The 17258-nt window shown below is 40.4% G+C and overlaps 1 protein-coding gene across 3 annotated transcripts in view; it reads right to left on the bottom strand.

Annotated features, from left to right (window-relative positions):
• The window catches only part of vti1a (vesicle transport through interaction with t-SNAREs 1A), a 110793-nt gene that overhangs the window by 33028 nt on the left and 60507 nt on the right, over positions 1-17258 (bottom strand). For 2 of the 3 annotated variants that reach the window (XM_006791150.3, XM_006791149.3), the window contains 2 exons: positions 5604-5674; positions 1467-1528 (listed from right to left, as the gene is read on the bottom strand). In XM_006791150.3, the coding sequence (XP_006791213.1) occupies positions 1467-1528; positions 5604-5674 (133 nt within the window). Of the gene's footprint in view, positions 1-1455; positions 1529-5603; positions 5675-17258 lie in introns of all 3 variants that reach the window. The other variant, XM_006791151.3, reaches the window with a different exon arrangement.

Raw genomic sequence — 17258 nt, forward strand, 5'->3', positions numbered from 1 at the left:
AAGGAGGGCATTTAACTAACCTTAACTGAATTTTTGCTCTGATTATAAATATATTATAAGCTTTTAAACTGAAATAAAAAAACCCAAATTATTTTATGAAATAGTGACAAAAAATAAAATAAAACTGTGTGTACGTTGTGGTGCTCCCGTCAAGCATAAAGGCAGGCAGTAGTCGAATAGGTTTGCAGCCGGGCCCCACTTTGGAAAGCCCTCATAAATCCTGATTTGAGACGGGCACTAACCAGAGGAGCTAAGGCATCAAGAGAGGAGGGAGGGGGGGGCTGAAGAGTAAGTGGGTGGCAGCATGCCTCTTAAAATGCTACGTCTGATTAAGTCTTCCCATTAGGTGACAGCTGAACTTTAACATTAATATGATAATATTGAAATAAGTGCATGTTATTTACTTCAGCACCAGCAGGGGTGGAGGGAAGAAGAGGAGGAGGAGGGAATGATGAATGATTTCTGGACAGCTCCGGGTGACATGCCAGGCGAAGTGACCCCCCCCCCCCCTCTTGCCATAATCAGGCTTGACAAAATGGAGACATATGCAGAAATATTGGTTACAGTCGGCGTCACAGCCCTTCTCAGGCCTTTCCTCTCCAGTATCTGCCGCCCGCCCTGCGAGCCACCCTCCAAATTGTCTATGGGCACTGAAGCATCTATTTCAATTGGCACTTCCTTCCTGCCCCCAGGATTTTACATTTAGTCTGTGTCATTTACATATTACTCTTAATCAAAATCCACAGCGGGTGACAAGGAGGGGGAAAAAACAAAAAAAACAACAAGAGAGAGCAAGAAACAAAACCGTGGCGTCACGGTTCAGGGGTAAGCACACAGACACTTTATGAAATGGAGATGTGACAAGACATTACGGTGTGTGCGTGTGTGTGTGTGTGTTAGGAAGCGGAGGCACCAGATAATGCAAGGCCTATTGAAATATTTGCGTTTGAATGCCTGTGCCTGTGTGACTGCCTTGTGAGTGAACTAGCACGCCAGGGAGACAAAGAGTGCAAGATGGATATGGGTGGTAAGTGCATTTTGTGGAAAAAAAAATGAAAAGAGAAAATAAACAAAGGCAAAGAGAAGAAAAGAATGGAGACATGTACAGTGTGCACTTGTCTCTTCCAGCAGGATGCTGTACTGGGCTACTTGTTTCTCAGGCACACAGCACCACATTTAACCAAACAGCCACTCACACAATTTGTTTACTTAGTTTTCTCAGCTATATAGTTCTGACTAATAAGAATTTGACCAAAAGATCACAGATCCTTTACAAATGAGTTTAACCTGCTTGAAACGTGAACAAAAGCACTTGCTAATAGCCACAGGTGATTGACTGCAGCAAGTTATTAACTATAATAGTCACTTTTAAATCTTATGAAAGTCTTTATTTACAACCTAACAGCACTGTTAAAGCACTTTGCATACAAAGAGGTGCAGAAACAGTGTTCCTACCTGCCTCTTACCTTCTCAGCATGCCGGTAAGGATGCGGGAACTCTTGCCCAGGTTGGCGTCTGTTTCTCTCAGCTGGAGTTGTAGGGGAGACAGAACCAGTGAAGGACAGCTTTTAGTTTTAATTCTGAACAAACACTTGAGCAATTTCAGTTTAACACACTCTATCAACAAACTAAAGCTGTTTTTAAAAAAAAAAAAAAAAAAACCCTCTCGTGAAGCACACACCAGGAAATAGTCCTTCTGATGTGTTTGCACAACTGGAAATATGTAAATGGGTTTAGGCAATGGTGGGTGATGGCAGCGCACATAATGACCACTCGCTACTGTTAAATGCGCTGCAGTATTAGCTGCACGTGTTGTGAAATCTGACATCGAGGTGGACTTTGTACTAGGAATTTGTTGCAAGTTTGCAAGTTAAAGGCTTCTGTATCATAAGAACTGACGTTGCTTTCACACACGACGCTGTCGGCTGGAGCTTAACATATAATATGTGGATACTATTTCATCCACACTTGAAAACAAAAAGGAAGCATGTAACGAGTATAAATAAGTACCACGGCAATAATGTCATTTGATTATTACAGTATTGTTGTGCAAGGTACTATTGCACTGTACTACTGGCCTTAGGGCAGAAAGACATCTCTACAGTTTGACACACTTTTCACTAAAGTTTCTTGCGACCCAGAGAGATGAATGGGAGATCCTTTGATTAGAGCTTGCCTTCTTACCTTAAAGGTACTGGCTTACCTGTCAAGAGACCACCCTCGGCAAAACCCCCCACTTTTAGACAAAACCAGTGGGGGGAAAAAAATACACGACAATTTTAGAGCAGCTTTAAAAGCAACTTATTTACCAAAGCATGAACAGCTAGGCTACACATAAGATCAATGTTTACTTCATTTGATGCATCTCTATGTCTATAAACTAGCAGCATTGTGAGCTGTTCAATGACAGAAAACTTTTGAAAAAACCTTCATAACCTTAGTAGGACATGCCACTTGATGGTCTTATATTCATCTTACTACAGAGCTAGATGAATATAAGGAAATGGAGTGAAAGATGCCTTTACTTTTAAAGTAGGTACCAAGCAGTGGGAGTCCTTGAAGGCACCCTTGAAATGATGATCATGGCTATTGAGGACTAATTGCCTGGATATTTCCCTTTTCTTGCTCCATTTCTTTCCCTTTTTCTTCCTCTCTGCCTTTTTTCCCTTCAGGGGTCATAGGAATGTTTTCAAGCTACTCTCTTGTCAGGCATAGGGACTTTTCACAGGGAGGAGGATTTGGCAAAGATGTTGCCAGCAAAGTGTGAGTGTGAAAGTGAATAAAAATGCTGACACTGCACTGAGTGAGCTGCCACTAACATCTACCTGTAGTCGCATTTCTCAAGGATGACAGGGGAGCACGGGGAATAGTGATTGCAGAGTTTTTCTCTAAACAGTCAGCAGGGAGTGATTTATCTTCGTCTTTCTCTGAGATAATAACTGCTTTCCCAATCAAGTCATCCCTTCTCTGTATGTTTTCATCAGTGAATCACACTATATTCTATTTGTTTTTAATTCTTCAGTTTCACATCTTTTCTACCAAAACTCCCCTTTTCTACAACGATCGGAGCCACACTCTCTTTTTTTCATGTTTGTTCTGGCTCATCCTGCAGTCATCGCTCTTCCCTGCAATTCATCCTCCCTTCCCAGCCCTGCTTTACTGCTCCTTTCTTCCTCTTCTTCCATCTTTCCTTCTTACCCTCTGGCAGCCTGGGCTGGTGTGATGCAGGCTGCCAGAGCCAAAGATACATGTGGTACAGGGTGGGAGGTGGGGGACCTGGGGTTTGGGCCCTCTGGCAAAGACAACAAGTCCAGCAGTTGCCTGATGTCTGCTTCTACCCACAGATCTGTCCCCTAGACACTTCGCACTTTCTCCCAAAATACATCTCTCTCTGAATCATTCCTTCTTTCCTTTTCCACCTCTCTCCCTCCACAGCCTCTCACCAAATCGTACGCCTTCCTCCATAACCTGAAATGGAAACCCACTGAAGTTTTAGGGTAGTCGAGTGTCTAAAATTAATCGTGGCTGCCTATAAAGAGAGAGTGAGAAGACCTTGTTCCTTGAAACTCATATTTTTTTCCAGCACTAAAGTAGAACAATTTCTAAAGACATCTCTAGCCAGCTTCGAGGATTAAAATGCATACACGTGTTGTTACTATTAACACAAATGAAAGCTAATTTGCATACAAAATTCTAAACAAACTCTGATCCATATCATTTAAAGTGCAAATAGAGGGGCATTAAGGGAAATAAAAGGTAAGGTTTCAGCTTCAAGGATGAAAAGTCCAAACTGAACATTTAATTCCTTTTAGAGCATTAAAGTTTGTTAGCTCACTGAGTACGACCATTCATTTGTCTGCATAATTAATCCTCCTCAGGTTAAATAAACTGTGCTTACAAATGACTGAGGCGATACTGTCAAACTGCATGAGTTTATTTCATTTATTTTCAGTTAATTAATAAATAACTGTTGAAACTGAAGTTACAGCTTGCTGTGGTAACTCTGCACAGTCGTAATCAAAGCGTTAAAAGAAGCAGGTTTTACTTTTAAGGCTGTCTAATACTTTTACTTTATTTTCTCAAATTCTTACACTCATTCCCGCTCTTGTATTATATGCATTTAAAAGACATGAATTACCACATTTAGGCAACAACCATTAAAAAAATGCCCCCCTGCTACGTTTCACACCCTGAGGTAGCCTTGAGATCGGTTAAAAGAAATTCTTCAACCGGTTCAGGTGGTTCTGAGTCGGCAGCGTACTGCTCTGACCCTGTGTTGAAGTGTTCTATTGACTCCTATTTGTACCATGAAAGCAAAACAAAAGGCCACACCTCCTGCCGAGCGCTGGGGCTTGTGTAAATTTTGTGTTTGTATGTTTGTGGGTTTATTCATTGCCGAAACAATTTTAAATTCCATCTCTTTAATGCAAAAAGAGCTGCTAACCGACCCTTCTATCCTCGTGTCTTTACATCTCGGTTTCTTTTTACTTAACTTTTGCCCCACAAACTGCCTTTAAAGGCTCAGTGTGTGTGCGTGTGCGCGTGTGCATTTGTGTACATATGGTGAGGTGGTTCAGCAGAGGAGACTCATGGGAAGAAGGGAGAGAGAGAGAGAGCAAAAGAAAGAGAGAGCAGGTACTCTCAGTAGACGCTGTGGACCGTTTTGAAAGGAGATGTTTGATTTCCTTTGAAATCTGCTGTGCGAGGCCCAATGCCATGTTGTGATCTTTAAGCATTCTGCGTTGAGGGGGCCAACAGGGCTGGGCCCCCTTCCTGTGTTTGGTCTTTTCTGTCTCTGCCTACCTGTCTGTTTGGCTGACTGTACGTAAGGAGGGGCAGCGCTAAGGATTGGGAGGGCTCTCTGAGGAAAAGTTGGAAGGATGGAGCGAAACGGCAGAGGGGTGCAGGAAAAGTGCAGGAGGGTGGGCGAGGAAGGACGGCAGGTGGCAAAGTTAACCCCTTTTAAGTGAAAGGAAGCAAAGGGGGGAAGAAAGCCATATTTCAACATTTTATCCAATCCAATTTTAGTTATAAAACACTTTTGAAAAACACAAGTTTCACAAAGTGCTGTACAATTCATCTTGAGGGGAACATATGGAGCTAGCAGCTCAGATATGTATTGTGGTGCTGATCAATTAAGGCTTTTAAAAGCACATAATGAAATCTTAAAATACATCTTAAAAGGAGCAAGAATGTGCAAGGGGAAATGTGCTCACGATTATGGGTTCTGGTTAAAAGATGAGCTGCAGCATTTTAGGTGCTTTGTGTTGATATCTTTCAGACACTTCAGTTGTGTTTAAAGGAGCTGACGTCACTAATAAAGCAAAAAACAAAAAACTGTGAGCTGACAGCAACACCTACTTGAATGCCAAACACAGCCATCCATAAACGGGCACACTGAGCTCCTTCTCGTTATATAAATCTGCTGACTTAGTGCGTGCCGAGGAGGGTGTATCTCACAGTTGTGTGAGGCAGCTTTCATTTGTGTGTTTACGTGAGAAGCCATACAAAAGTGGCAAATGTTGGCCGTAACGGCTTACCGTTTCGCGAACACTTGTTAGAACAGATGCGCGAGTGTGCGCAGGTGTCAGGTGTGCACTCACCCTTTCTCTAGCTCTCTGGATCTTCTCACGGTCGCTGTGCAGGTTGGCAAGAATCTCCTGCCCCACTTGTTCTGCAAGAAAAGAGCATCCAGCATAAGATGGCAGGTCCAAAAAGTTCTGCCATGTGATGAAATGAATCATAAAACAAATGAACAATTAGGTGATTGCGAAAGCCTGGCTTGCACTCACTTTAGCTGTAATCTCTTATTTGTCAATCATTCTCACCATCATGATTAATGTAGAAATAATTTGCTTTGTTTTTTCCACATCTGGACCTACTTGGGTATGTGTAATATTTGTGCAGTGTGTACACAGACATTGCTGTCAGACAGAAGAATACTGCATCTGAGGGAAGTGCTGAACTTTCTTAAGATGCTGGAGTAAATAGACATGAAGTTCTAGACAACAACATCCCAGCATCCAGCCTGCCAGTGGGGTCCACTGTGCCGATGCAATATTCATTACTCCTTTCTTTTTTTTCTTCCCTTTTTTAAATGGCTCTCGTCAGTTGTAGTTGTAAACACATTAACGCACAGTTATAAAACATCCCCGACAAGGCACCTGACAAGCTTGTCAGTGGTCACTGTCATTTTCCTGTCCCTTGGGAATGAGAAAAGAAAGGCGGGGGGAAAGAAAAAAAAAAGATAAACCAAATAAGATGCCCCCCACCACCACCAGAAAAACCCACCGGTGCCATCAATGTAACCATACTGCTAGAGCATTAGTGTTTAAAAATAAGAGAGGCAGAGGATGAATCAGGAGAAAAAGGGGAGAAAAAAAAAAGAGTGAAGAATCTTTGCATGGATCAAAGACAGGCTTTCAAGCGCACCAAACAAATCCGGAATAAACAACACAGTTGCTGACTGTATTACACTACACAGGTGCCGCACACCAAAGGGCCCACGTGCTGAGCGCCTGTTTGGGGGGAGCAGTGCAAAAATGGGCTACATCTGGCAGCTAAACAAGAGGGGAGAGAAAGAGAGAGAGCGCGGCATAGAACGGGGATCAGGGAGACGCAGGAAAAAAAAGAGAAAGCATTGTCAAATGAACGACATTCGTCTCCCATTCATCCCATCCCTTTTACCCCCTTCGCACTGTAACTGACTCAAATGTGTCTCTTCCTGCCTTCATTAATTTCTAATCTGGGACGAGACAGATTGAAGGATACCCAGATTAAACAGTGCAGTCAGACAGTCACATGTGACAAATAGGGCAGATTAAAAGACTGAGCGCAGGTATTAATAACCATAAAAATACAAGCCCTCCCCCGTCCCGAACGGAGAAGAACAAGGGATAAACAGGGAAGGAGTTGAAGCGGAAATCTTCTGTTAAAGAGACAAATAAGCACATCTATCCATCTCTGTCAGGGCTGTGGCTCTTTTTTTTTTTTTTTTAAATAAATGAGTGTGACAAGCACTGCAGCAGCAGAGGGTTTCTTTTTTGATGGCAAGTGCATTATTGGAGAGGTTTGCAGTGTGTAAAAAGATGGATGAGGTAGAGGAAGAAAAGACCTCCTAAGACATTGTGCTCCAGGTACTTAAGCAATCGTTACAGACACTGTGCACGAAGGCGTGTTTTGCGATTGTGGTTTGGACCTACAACCGAGTCTGTTGTAGATGCATTTTCCATGCTGACTGTATACACTATCCACAAGTGAATGACCGTCCTTGACAAATCTAACAGCTGCTGGAAAAAAATCACAATACGAGTCTTGTTTAAGTTGCGTCCATTTTTGTAACCTTACTGGGAGGGAGCAAGAACGCACAACCTTGCCTTTCTATTTTTCTGTCATTACACAAGATGTTCCTCTATTAAAAGAAATCAATATGTTATTACAAGAAAATGACATTGAAGACACTGCATAAGCTCAATCGTGGCATCTTTGATGGATAGCCATGAGCACAGCTGCATCAAATCATTTGCAGTCACCAGAATAGTATTTTGAGTTGGCTTGTTACGATTAACATTTCGTTCACTGTCAGGTCTCTCTCCAGTCCTCCAAAAAAAATTTCCCATCATTCCTTTATGACTTTCTTCCCCTACACTGACTTCAGATGTATACACATCATCTCCCCAAAGGACGTATTGTGTTGATTGGCTCTCAAGCATCCACCCTTTCCTTACTCATTCTCTGGCATGCATCTACACTTGCATTCATCTAATTTTATTCCTGCTGACTAGTTCTGTGTAAATCTTCCGTAGTTACTGGGAAAAAAAACAACTTTAGGAAAAAAAAAACCAAGACTCCCATTTTGTGACCTGTACTGCATCTTCATCATATACTTTCACCCAAAGCGATCGCCACTCGTGGAAAGAAATACAGCAAACTGGTCCCTCCTGTACTATTATCCAAGCTATAAACTCATGATGAAATTACCTTAAATTGCTTGGTAGTTTTTTCTGCCCTTTCCAATGCTGACATATTACATAATCAAGTTTGTATAGGATGTTTAACTGCATAAAATCTAAATAAACACACAATTTATGACCACGACAAATATGGAGGCTATGTAAAAAAAACAAAAACTGAAAAAAGTACAGTTGATAAAAACAAAACCGAGAGGCAAAATAATTCACTGTTAATGCTCCTGACTTAATGCTCGTTAGTGTATAAAATATTCCCCTCCTGTTTAAACAGCTATTAACAATTTAAATAACCCTGGCCCAGAGGCCTTGCTCTGACTCTCTTGTTAAAGATCTCCGTCCCCCAAAGGTCCATTTAACAAGCCCATTATTCCATTACATTGCATTTACATCAGCACCAGAGAGCCTTAATTTAACTTGCTCCTGTAATGTAACTGTAGAAAATAATTAGTATAGAAAAGCTGAAGGCACAAATTAGATTGAGGGGAAAATAATGTCTGTGTTACGATTTTTTTCTCTCCCTTAAATACACGGAAAGACTATTGACATAGCAGAGCCCTGCTGTATTTTATCACAACCTTTTGTTAAGAATTACATGGCAGTGGGGGGGGGAGGCTATTTTACTGGGTAATTAGCTTTACTAGAGCATGAGGTGCAATGTAATGTAATCTATAAAGCTTGAACAAGCCGAACATAGTTGGAGTAGGATATTTTGTCAGCTCCAAATGTATTAAAAAAACCTCAACCAACCCACATATATTGTTTCCACTAGACTACAACACCATTACAACACCATGAAAAACAACTCTGAAAGGACTGCAATTGGAAACAGATAATTGCATAGAATGACGTATTATAAAAAGCAATGCTTTTAGAATGGTGTGGTCAAATTATTATAGATAAAGATTAATATATTCATATAAGAAGGGACTGAGTACTGGATAGGCACATTTATTTATAGCATATATGTATATATTAGGCAACCATTCGCAAGTTCCCAGGCACAATTACTGTCAGCTTTATGAAACCTGCAGGTTTGTCTGCAACAAAACAAATGACAAAGATCAAATGAAGAAAATGAAATAATAAGTGTCCAAGGAAGAAGCCAGGGAAGTCAACACTGAGGAAGGAGGAGGCTTGGGGTGAAATAATGGCAGTGTGGAATATTTAATTTGATAAGTAAAGAAAGACTCATAGATTATAAGCAAAGAAGTAAATGCCCATAGTTTCCAGCATCAGTGGGATAGTACCAACTGTAAGTGATGGCATCCAGTAAGGATGGAAGACATTTTTAATTACTGACATCATAAGAGAATCCCTTTTAGAATATGTTTATAGATATATTAAAATCTTTTCTGTTAGCATTTTGTTCTTTACTTGTAATTTAATACCTTGTTTTATATATTTAGCTGTAACTATCATTTTAATATTAGTAGTAATAGTAATAATATTCAGTTTAAATTTGTGTGTTCAGACTAGCTGAGACACAATTTTTGTAGAGTGCGAGCACCTTGCCTAAAGTCATATGCAATATTAAACTTTATCTGAATGTTGGAAAGTTGGACCGATAACCAATTATGCATTTTGATGACATCTTAGGCTTTAGGGAATTAGGTCAAACATTTTTGGCATTTCACAACAAACCGAAATAAAGAAGAATTGTCAGTTACTTGATGACAACAGAAAAGGTCTGCTTTACTTTCTCTCACCATCTTGTGTTATGAAGAAAAAAAACATATGTCTTTGTAAATAAAAATCATAACCTGCCCTTATCTGCACACGTTTCTTAGGACAACACTGCTCAAACAACTAATAATTTGGATAAAGTCCAAACCTCTATAGCCTTCAACTTTTTTCTCCAGTCCATGGACACATTTAATTGGAGCCATCATCTATTTCACACAATGTGCTTCATAGCGTATACACTGTGTGAGGGCCCCTGTCTCTTTTTCGGTGGTGCATTATTTTATTTTATTTTTTTTGCTTGCTTTCCTTCTCCCCTGAGCCAAAAGGGGACAAGACCTGACAGTGGTGTGCTCTGAGGCTCAGCACAGCTCCTTTCATTAAGCAGTTGAGACTACTTTTTGAAGGTTACCACACACACTTATATCCAGACACAATCCATACACTCCAACAAACCCATGGAAACCTATGGGAGGGTTGAGGGGGAAGTAAGAAGGGGCCTAAAAAATGTAAGACCATGCATTTTCTCTCTCTCAAACTCCATCAGTCACACAAACACACTTTCACACACACAGTGCGGCAGTCAACTTGTATGCCTGTGACTCCCAGGTGAATAAAGTTACCTGTCTTTGTACACTTTCAGAGGAGCTTTTTTTAAGGACTTTTCAAGTCTACAGCTGCCAGGTGACACACTTTCATCACCCCCATCAAAGTTGTACCCACAATGGGATGTATTTGTAATGCTGAGCCCACAGGCCATGAGGCTAGCGCCTTCGCACTGAGCGATAGCTCAAAATAAAGAGGTGCCAACTGCTAGGTCGCAGGAGGGGCATGTAGCATCTGGGGGCTCAGTGATGTTATGACAGATTACTTATAATAATAATAAACTCTACCGAATGTTAATGAGGAACTTTCTTTATCGCAATGAGAGCAATTTATGATTTAACAAGAGTCAAAGACAGCTGTGGTGGTTCATTAGAAGAAGGAGGTCATCGTGTCTAAGTGACATTTTTTGGGTTTTAACGTCAATATCTTTTAACAGCTTTGGGATAGTGAACTTATAGAGCATTAGATACTTAAAAGTCTAAAACAAGGAATATTCTGGGTAGGGTGAAGCTGGACCATCCCAGTCTATCTTGACTTGCCCATGCATCGGCCCTTCCCCTTGCATGTGTTTGAGTGGTGGTGGGCAGTCAGGGTGGATTTCTGGGGCCTTTCTTCACTCCGCCAGGCTCTGTTTTATTCATCGCCTGCGCCCTGACCCCGCAGAGCTCCTGTTCTGACAAATCACTTCTGATTAAGACAGATCTCTGTTAGTCAGCCACTCAACTTGGCTTATTCATCATTCTACAGAAAATATTCCTCTCTACTCCCCCGTCCCCCCCTCCTCCCAGCTCGTTTGCCTGTCCGTCAGACCGAAGCAAGGCACAAAAGAAATTTCCGCTGCTGTTTTAAATGGCTGATTATAGACAATTGGTGGATGGAGAGACGCAAGACCGTCTTATGGGTGATAAGACGCAAGTTTAATGGGTATAAATGACCGGGCCTGTAGGAGAGCAGCTGGTAATAGAACGATTTGTTTAAGGCTGAACTGGGGTGGAGAGGACTGAAAGCTACATTTTCTTTCCATTTGAGATTCCCCCTCCTCTTTTCCCTTCACCTCAGCCTCAAAGTCAAATTCTCAGATCGCCAGATTTACATTTAAAAAACACAAAAAAAGAAAAACAGCAAAAGTCCCCTTCACCCTCATTCAATGAAAATTGATGAGTCTTGGAAAAGAACAGCTTGTTTTACATTTATGAAATTACCCATACCTACACGTCCCTGTGGACGCAGCTGCACAAACTTTGACCAGTCACGTATTACGTTTCTTACCATGGGTTAGTAACAATAGAATCTGAATATTTACTGTAAGTGTAATTAACAATACAGTTAGAGCATTCATATGCAAAGTTCTACAATAATAAACAACAGCAAACTGCTGCGCCAAGGCATCTAGACAGCCACAAAGCTATTGTGTTTTAAATGTATAACAAACCAGATTAAATTAACCTGAACGACAACCCTGCTGGTGGCAAAGGGCTGAGAAGCGGGAGGAGTGAGTGGAGATTGAGGGTTGAAACAAGCAATTTGCCTGGACTTAATCAACCAGTCTCACTGAACCATCCAAATGAAAACTAATGGACTTGGGTGCTTGCTGTGATTGCCCCACATGCAACAATGTGTAGGCAGGAGCAGCGCTTTCTGAGGTCTTCAATTAAAAAACTGGGAATTTCTACAGACGGCTGGTCAGCCTGTACACCTATTCCACCACAACTCATATCCTGATTGGTCAATTGTGAAGCTCAAACACAGCTGACTTATTAATTCTGTTTCCATCACTGAGAAAGGGGGTTTTTATGTGTTGATTAAACTTGGTCAAAATTGTAAAAAAAATGTATGAAGTATAGAATTAAAAACTCATACCCGAACAAGCTAATTTGTGTATGCATTATTCATAGCACTGACATTTGTGTCACACAATTGTGGTGGCCGCACTGCAACTATGATTTAAAAAAAAAAAAAATAGTACATGGAAAAACAAACAAACACTACTATATTAAACTTTATTCAGCAACAGTCGAGCTAAATAATAAATACAGAGTTTAAGTGCTACTATTTAAATAATTAGATTTTATAATGAGCGAAGTAGCTCTATACATGAAGGCACAGCAGCATATAAGCACTATAATACCATTATGACCATATCTAGTCGGGGCTAAAGTAAATAAAGACGGTAGTGCAGGACAAAATCAATAGAAGCGCATTCTGTTGGATTTGGAAGACAAATACACCGAGTTCATCTGAGCTCTACAGTTATGCCAAAACCGCATGAAGGGGGAATACGACTTGTCAGTTGGTCCTAATCAAATACAACATCTTATTTAACAACCTCTACTGGAGTGAAAAGTTTGCCAGTTTCTCAGAAATGGACTCGGGGAAAGATATATGGAGGCAGGGGAAGAATAAAGGGAAAACTTGACGTTCCTCTGGTTCGTTTTCAACAGTTTAGGAGCGTTAATCATCGCATTACTGTTGATTAAAGGCTTTAACGTCTCTAATCAGAAAGTTGACAGGCAGATCAAAGAGCGCAACACAAATTTCTTGCCTTTTAATTATCTGTACAACACCGCACCTCGAGCAGCTCGTGCCTGCCTATCTCCTCAAACTCAGTGAAAGACTGCGAAGGGAGATCTAACACTCTACAACAGTTCATTATCCAATAAAATGGAAGATTGGGGGGGACGGGGGGTGAGGGAAAATACAACACACAAACTCATACACACACATGCGTGTGCAAACAAAAGCTTTAAGGCTTTATGATTAGTAAAGACCTGGGGGAGGCCTACAGTCTTCTTTATTAACATGTCCTGAATTGGAGCAACTTAATTATGCTTGTCAAAAACGGACGTGGCGTCAGGCTCATTTGCATGTTTTGACAAGGTCTGTTGGGAGCCTCCATCTATTTTTCTACAGCATGCTATGAGTATTTAACACTTTTCAACACCTACTGATTATAGGTTTTTGTTGCTGAATGAACGAAATAACTTGTTAAAGATGCTTTACTGGATTGGCATCATCGTGCAACCGATGTAAACACCGAGTGAAGTACAGACAAAAGGAGCCTCTAGACTGTTTTGATCACCACTCCTGTTCAAACTGATGACGATTGGATGCCTTCTGCGGCTCGACTGCCCAGCTGTTCCCTGTCAAGTGATTTAGCCGTGAAAAAGCTGCAGTACCTTTACAAAAGATTTGCCATCGCTTTGGATGATCTCGATAATGCTGCTCGTTGCTGAACAGATTCGTCTCTACGACAGATTGCTACCTGACTCGTGATCGCTTTCTCTTTGTGAATATAACAAAGCCAACAGACCACACCCTCCCGTCTCAACTTGATCACTTTACTTAATGAATACTCATTACATTAATGCTAAGTAAAACAAACACAGCTGAAAGTAAACAATCTGTAGAGAGATGGGACTGTCGGAGGCATCAAACATTAGCCTGAATGGAAAGCACAGCCCATTAGAAGTGGATGCACTGATGGGATCTGACAGTTAGAAGCACCAAGATTATTTTGTACAAATGTTGAATTCATTAGTACTCACGAGTGGATGAAGGACGTCCGCAAGAGCAGAAAAACACAAACCAAAACTGATGCCTGAGCTGTGGAGGTTACACTAAAGAATTTTATACACATGCTAAAAGCTGGTGATTTTCAAGTTAATAGAAATTGAACTGACATTTTGATCTTACATCATAACATTACAAACATTACATTATAATTCTAACATTTGCATATATAAGATTTTATCCTCATATCAGTTACACTGAAAGGGGCACTTTTAATGAAACAGTAAACGCAATGCTGAAGCACTTGGCAAACAACTATTGGAGAGATATCGTTTAACCGTGCCGGCTGCTTCTAAAAACACCTTCTAGAAAAAAAGTCCTACAACTCTTTTTTCAAATATTTGCCTGAAGAAGGTTCGACTTTCTTGGTGCCAAAAGCATTAAAATGAAACACTCTTCTTCAGCAGGATGTGTATCAGAAGACTGAATTTATTTAGCTGTAAAATTTTCTGTCCAATCTGATAGAAGTAATCTGCTTAAATTACATAATGCCACGGGAATAGTTGCTCTTTTATGTGCGCATGATACATAGAATTGTCTTTAGCAAATCCAACATGCTCTGAAAATCTCATTTGAGGCAGCAACACTGGAGCCTGTTATGAGAGCAGGACGTCATAGTGGCTGCTCTGACCGACAGCACAACAGAAGTTTGTGTTTTACTTTGGGGTAATACCATCACACTTCCTTGCTCTGGTAAAAGGAAAATAATACTGCTATTATAGGGGAATGAGGCACAGAGGGGACTTACAAAAGAGACACACATCATGCGCCTCATTTAACAATGACCGAGGCCACAGAGTTGAAGACAGATTATTGTCAGCTGCCGCTGTGAATACATGGCATGTGATGGCATGTCAAAGTTCTTGAGCACAGGGTACATTGTTCATTCAAACTTACTTTGCTACCTTTAGACTTTTCCACTCGTGTTGAAAAATCAAATCCTCTCTCAATGAAAGCTCGTGAAAATTCCCCAGTGTTTACTTTAAATGTGAGTGTCGCACAATAAATATGCTTTTAGTAATTGCAAGGATCTCGTGAGGTAATACAAACCTGTTTCGAACGAAGCACAAGACATTCATGGAAATTGCTTAACAGGTTCAATCTGGTTGGTAAGTAGTTTATGTATAAATATAGTGGAAAGGTTGATTTTTCAGGAAAGACTTGACTTTTAACCAGTGTTAACCATGAATTCATGTTTCGCTAAGAAATGGCATAAAGTGTTATAAAATTATGTTACAAATAGTTCAAAAGTAAAAGTTCAGTGGCTTGGCTGTTTAAAAAATGCTTACAGTAGCGAAACAGACGAGCACTACCAGCCAACAAGTGCTCAACATAAAAGAGCCATTTATACACATCTACATGTGAATTATATTTCCCATGGGGGTTGAGCCCTCGAGTCTATTTGTACAGGCCTCTGGACAATTAATGCTTACTGGTCCCCAGATGTTAGGGCCATAGACAGTATAAAAGATGGATGTCGCTACCGTGACGTCACCCACTCGTTTCCGAAGTCCTGTTTTAAAGTGTTATCGTGTTTTGAAACTGTATGTGACGTGAAAGGGTAGATCCGAGTGTGAAACTGCAGACTCACTGGTTAACAACTTGTAATTGACAATCGAGTGTAATTGAGTGTAGCCCAGACTCCTCATAAGTTATAAAACAACAGCACAAACAAAGTTATAAAATGGAATTAATTTTCTTGTATTCAATATGAGCGGGATGTGCAACTGAGCCTATGCAGTCTTCGGGAAAGTGTTTCCAAAGGTCAAGAAGACGGAAAGTTGTTTTCTTATCGATAACACTGAAGTCTTTTTTGCAACCACACAGATCGCCCCCTGGTGGCAATTTAAAAAAACAAAACAAAAACGTGGCAGCCATATTTTTTATATTCTCTATAGTGAGGGGACCACAGTGGTGTAGCTGTAAGCGGTCTTGGTTAAATCTGTTGGTCATCTGACACATTTGAAGAGGCGTTTCACTTTTAAATCAACTTTAGAAGCAAAGTATTGTTGTTTCCTAAATCTAATCAAATTGTATTGTTGCAAGGATGTCTGGTAACGTTTCAACATTGTTTTTTGACAAGTGAAAAACAAAGCATATGAAAGCAGAACTTAGTAGTATTCAAACCTTTTAAACTCTATTTAATTAAAAATAGCACAGAGACCAAAAATTTGAATTAAACTGAGAAATGCTGTAATTAAACTGTAGCAGCATTTTGTAGCCAATACAATTTCTGTTAAACACCTCATTTGAATTGGAGATGAGAATACACAGTTGAATCACATATCAACTGCTTTCATTTTAAATTCACCGTTGTTTGCAAAATCAGGAAAATCGTGTCAGTACAAACACAACAAGCAGAGATTGATGGAAAAACATGCTCCTAAACCAAACAACTGTAACGTAACCAAAACAAATGTAATCGATGACTATGTGCATCAGCGCTAGGGTGACAAGTGTCTCCTGCTCCACATCATTAACTAAAACAGCCTAAGTGAAAACCCAACATGCCTGCCACCATTTTCCACACTAATGAAGCATATCTAAGTTTTAAGACATGGCAGAATGAATTTAATCTACCTTCTGAGGGGCCTTAGTGCCATCAAATTAATTATTCATAAAGGACATGATATTATAACTCAATTGTCAAACTCTGCAGCTCTTTTTTTTTAAATCCTCCCCAGCCTGTCACTCTCTTTTGTCTCAGACTCTTTCTTTTAAAGAAAGTCCTTCGCTTTTAATCTATAACAGAGTAATACACATTGTAATTGTATCTGCTGAGCAAAATAATTTGCTTTCTTCTTTTAAAAGGTTGCTGATGAATAGGGTAGACAAAGAGATTGAGGAGAATTTCTACAATTGTGGCAGCTCCCTGTGGGTTTTACAGTATAAGGGTGAGATTCACCGAGGAGAAAAAAGAAAGACCCACTAAAAAGTCATCAAGTCTGTAATAATACAACCTTAGATACCTTTCATTTTCCCCTTATGAATAATGTATGCCATCTGACAAAGCTAATCTTGCCATAATGTTGTTTAGACAGGTTGGTCACCAGGAGGTGGGACAAAAATTACTTTTACACACTGTGGTTCTTTTAGCCAAGTGTCGTTTCTCTTCAGGGGAACGATGATGGCATGCAACCCTCCATGATTGACAGGAACAGCAGCAGCTTGGCATGGCCACTGCACTCTATAGTAAGAATGTAATACGAATATGCTGAATTCTTATACAAGTGTGGTGATCCTGTGTGGAGATCAGCATGTGGTAGAAAAAGGAGAAAATAACCAAGAACCCAAATACTTTCATTGCATTTACTGAGACAGAGCAATTCAGCACAAGCACAAAAATGGCACTGGTGATGCAGCAGACACTTGTAATACCTGCGGTTTTACTCATGAGTATATTTATCAGACCAGAAGAGCTGGAAGTATTTC

The sequence above is a fragment of the Neolamprologus brichardi genome, chromosome 8 (genome assembly GCF_056152115.1).
Source record: "Neolamprologus brichardi isolate AB-2024 chromosome 8, ASM5615211v1, whole genome shotgun sequence".
NCBI lineage: Eukaryota > Metazoa > Chordata > Actinopteri > Cichliformes > Cichlidae > Neolamprologus > Neolamprologus brichardi.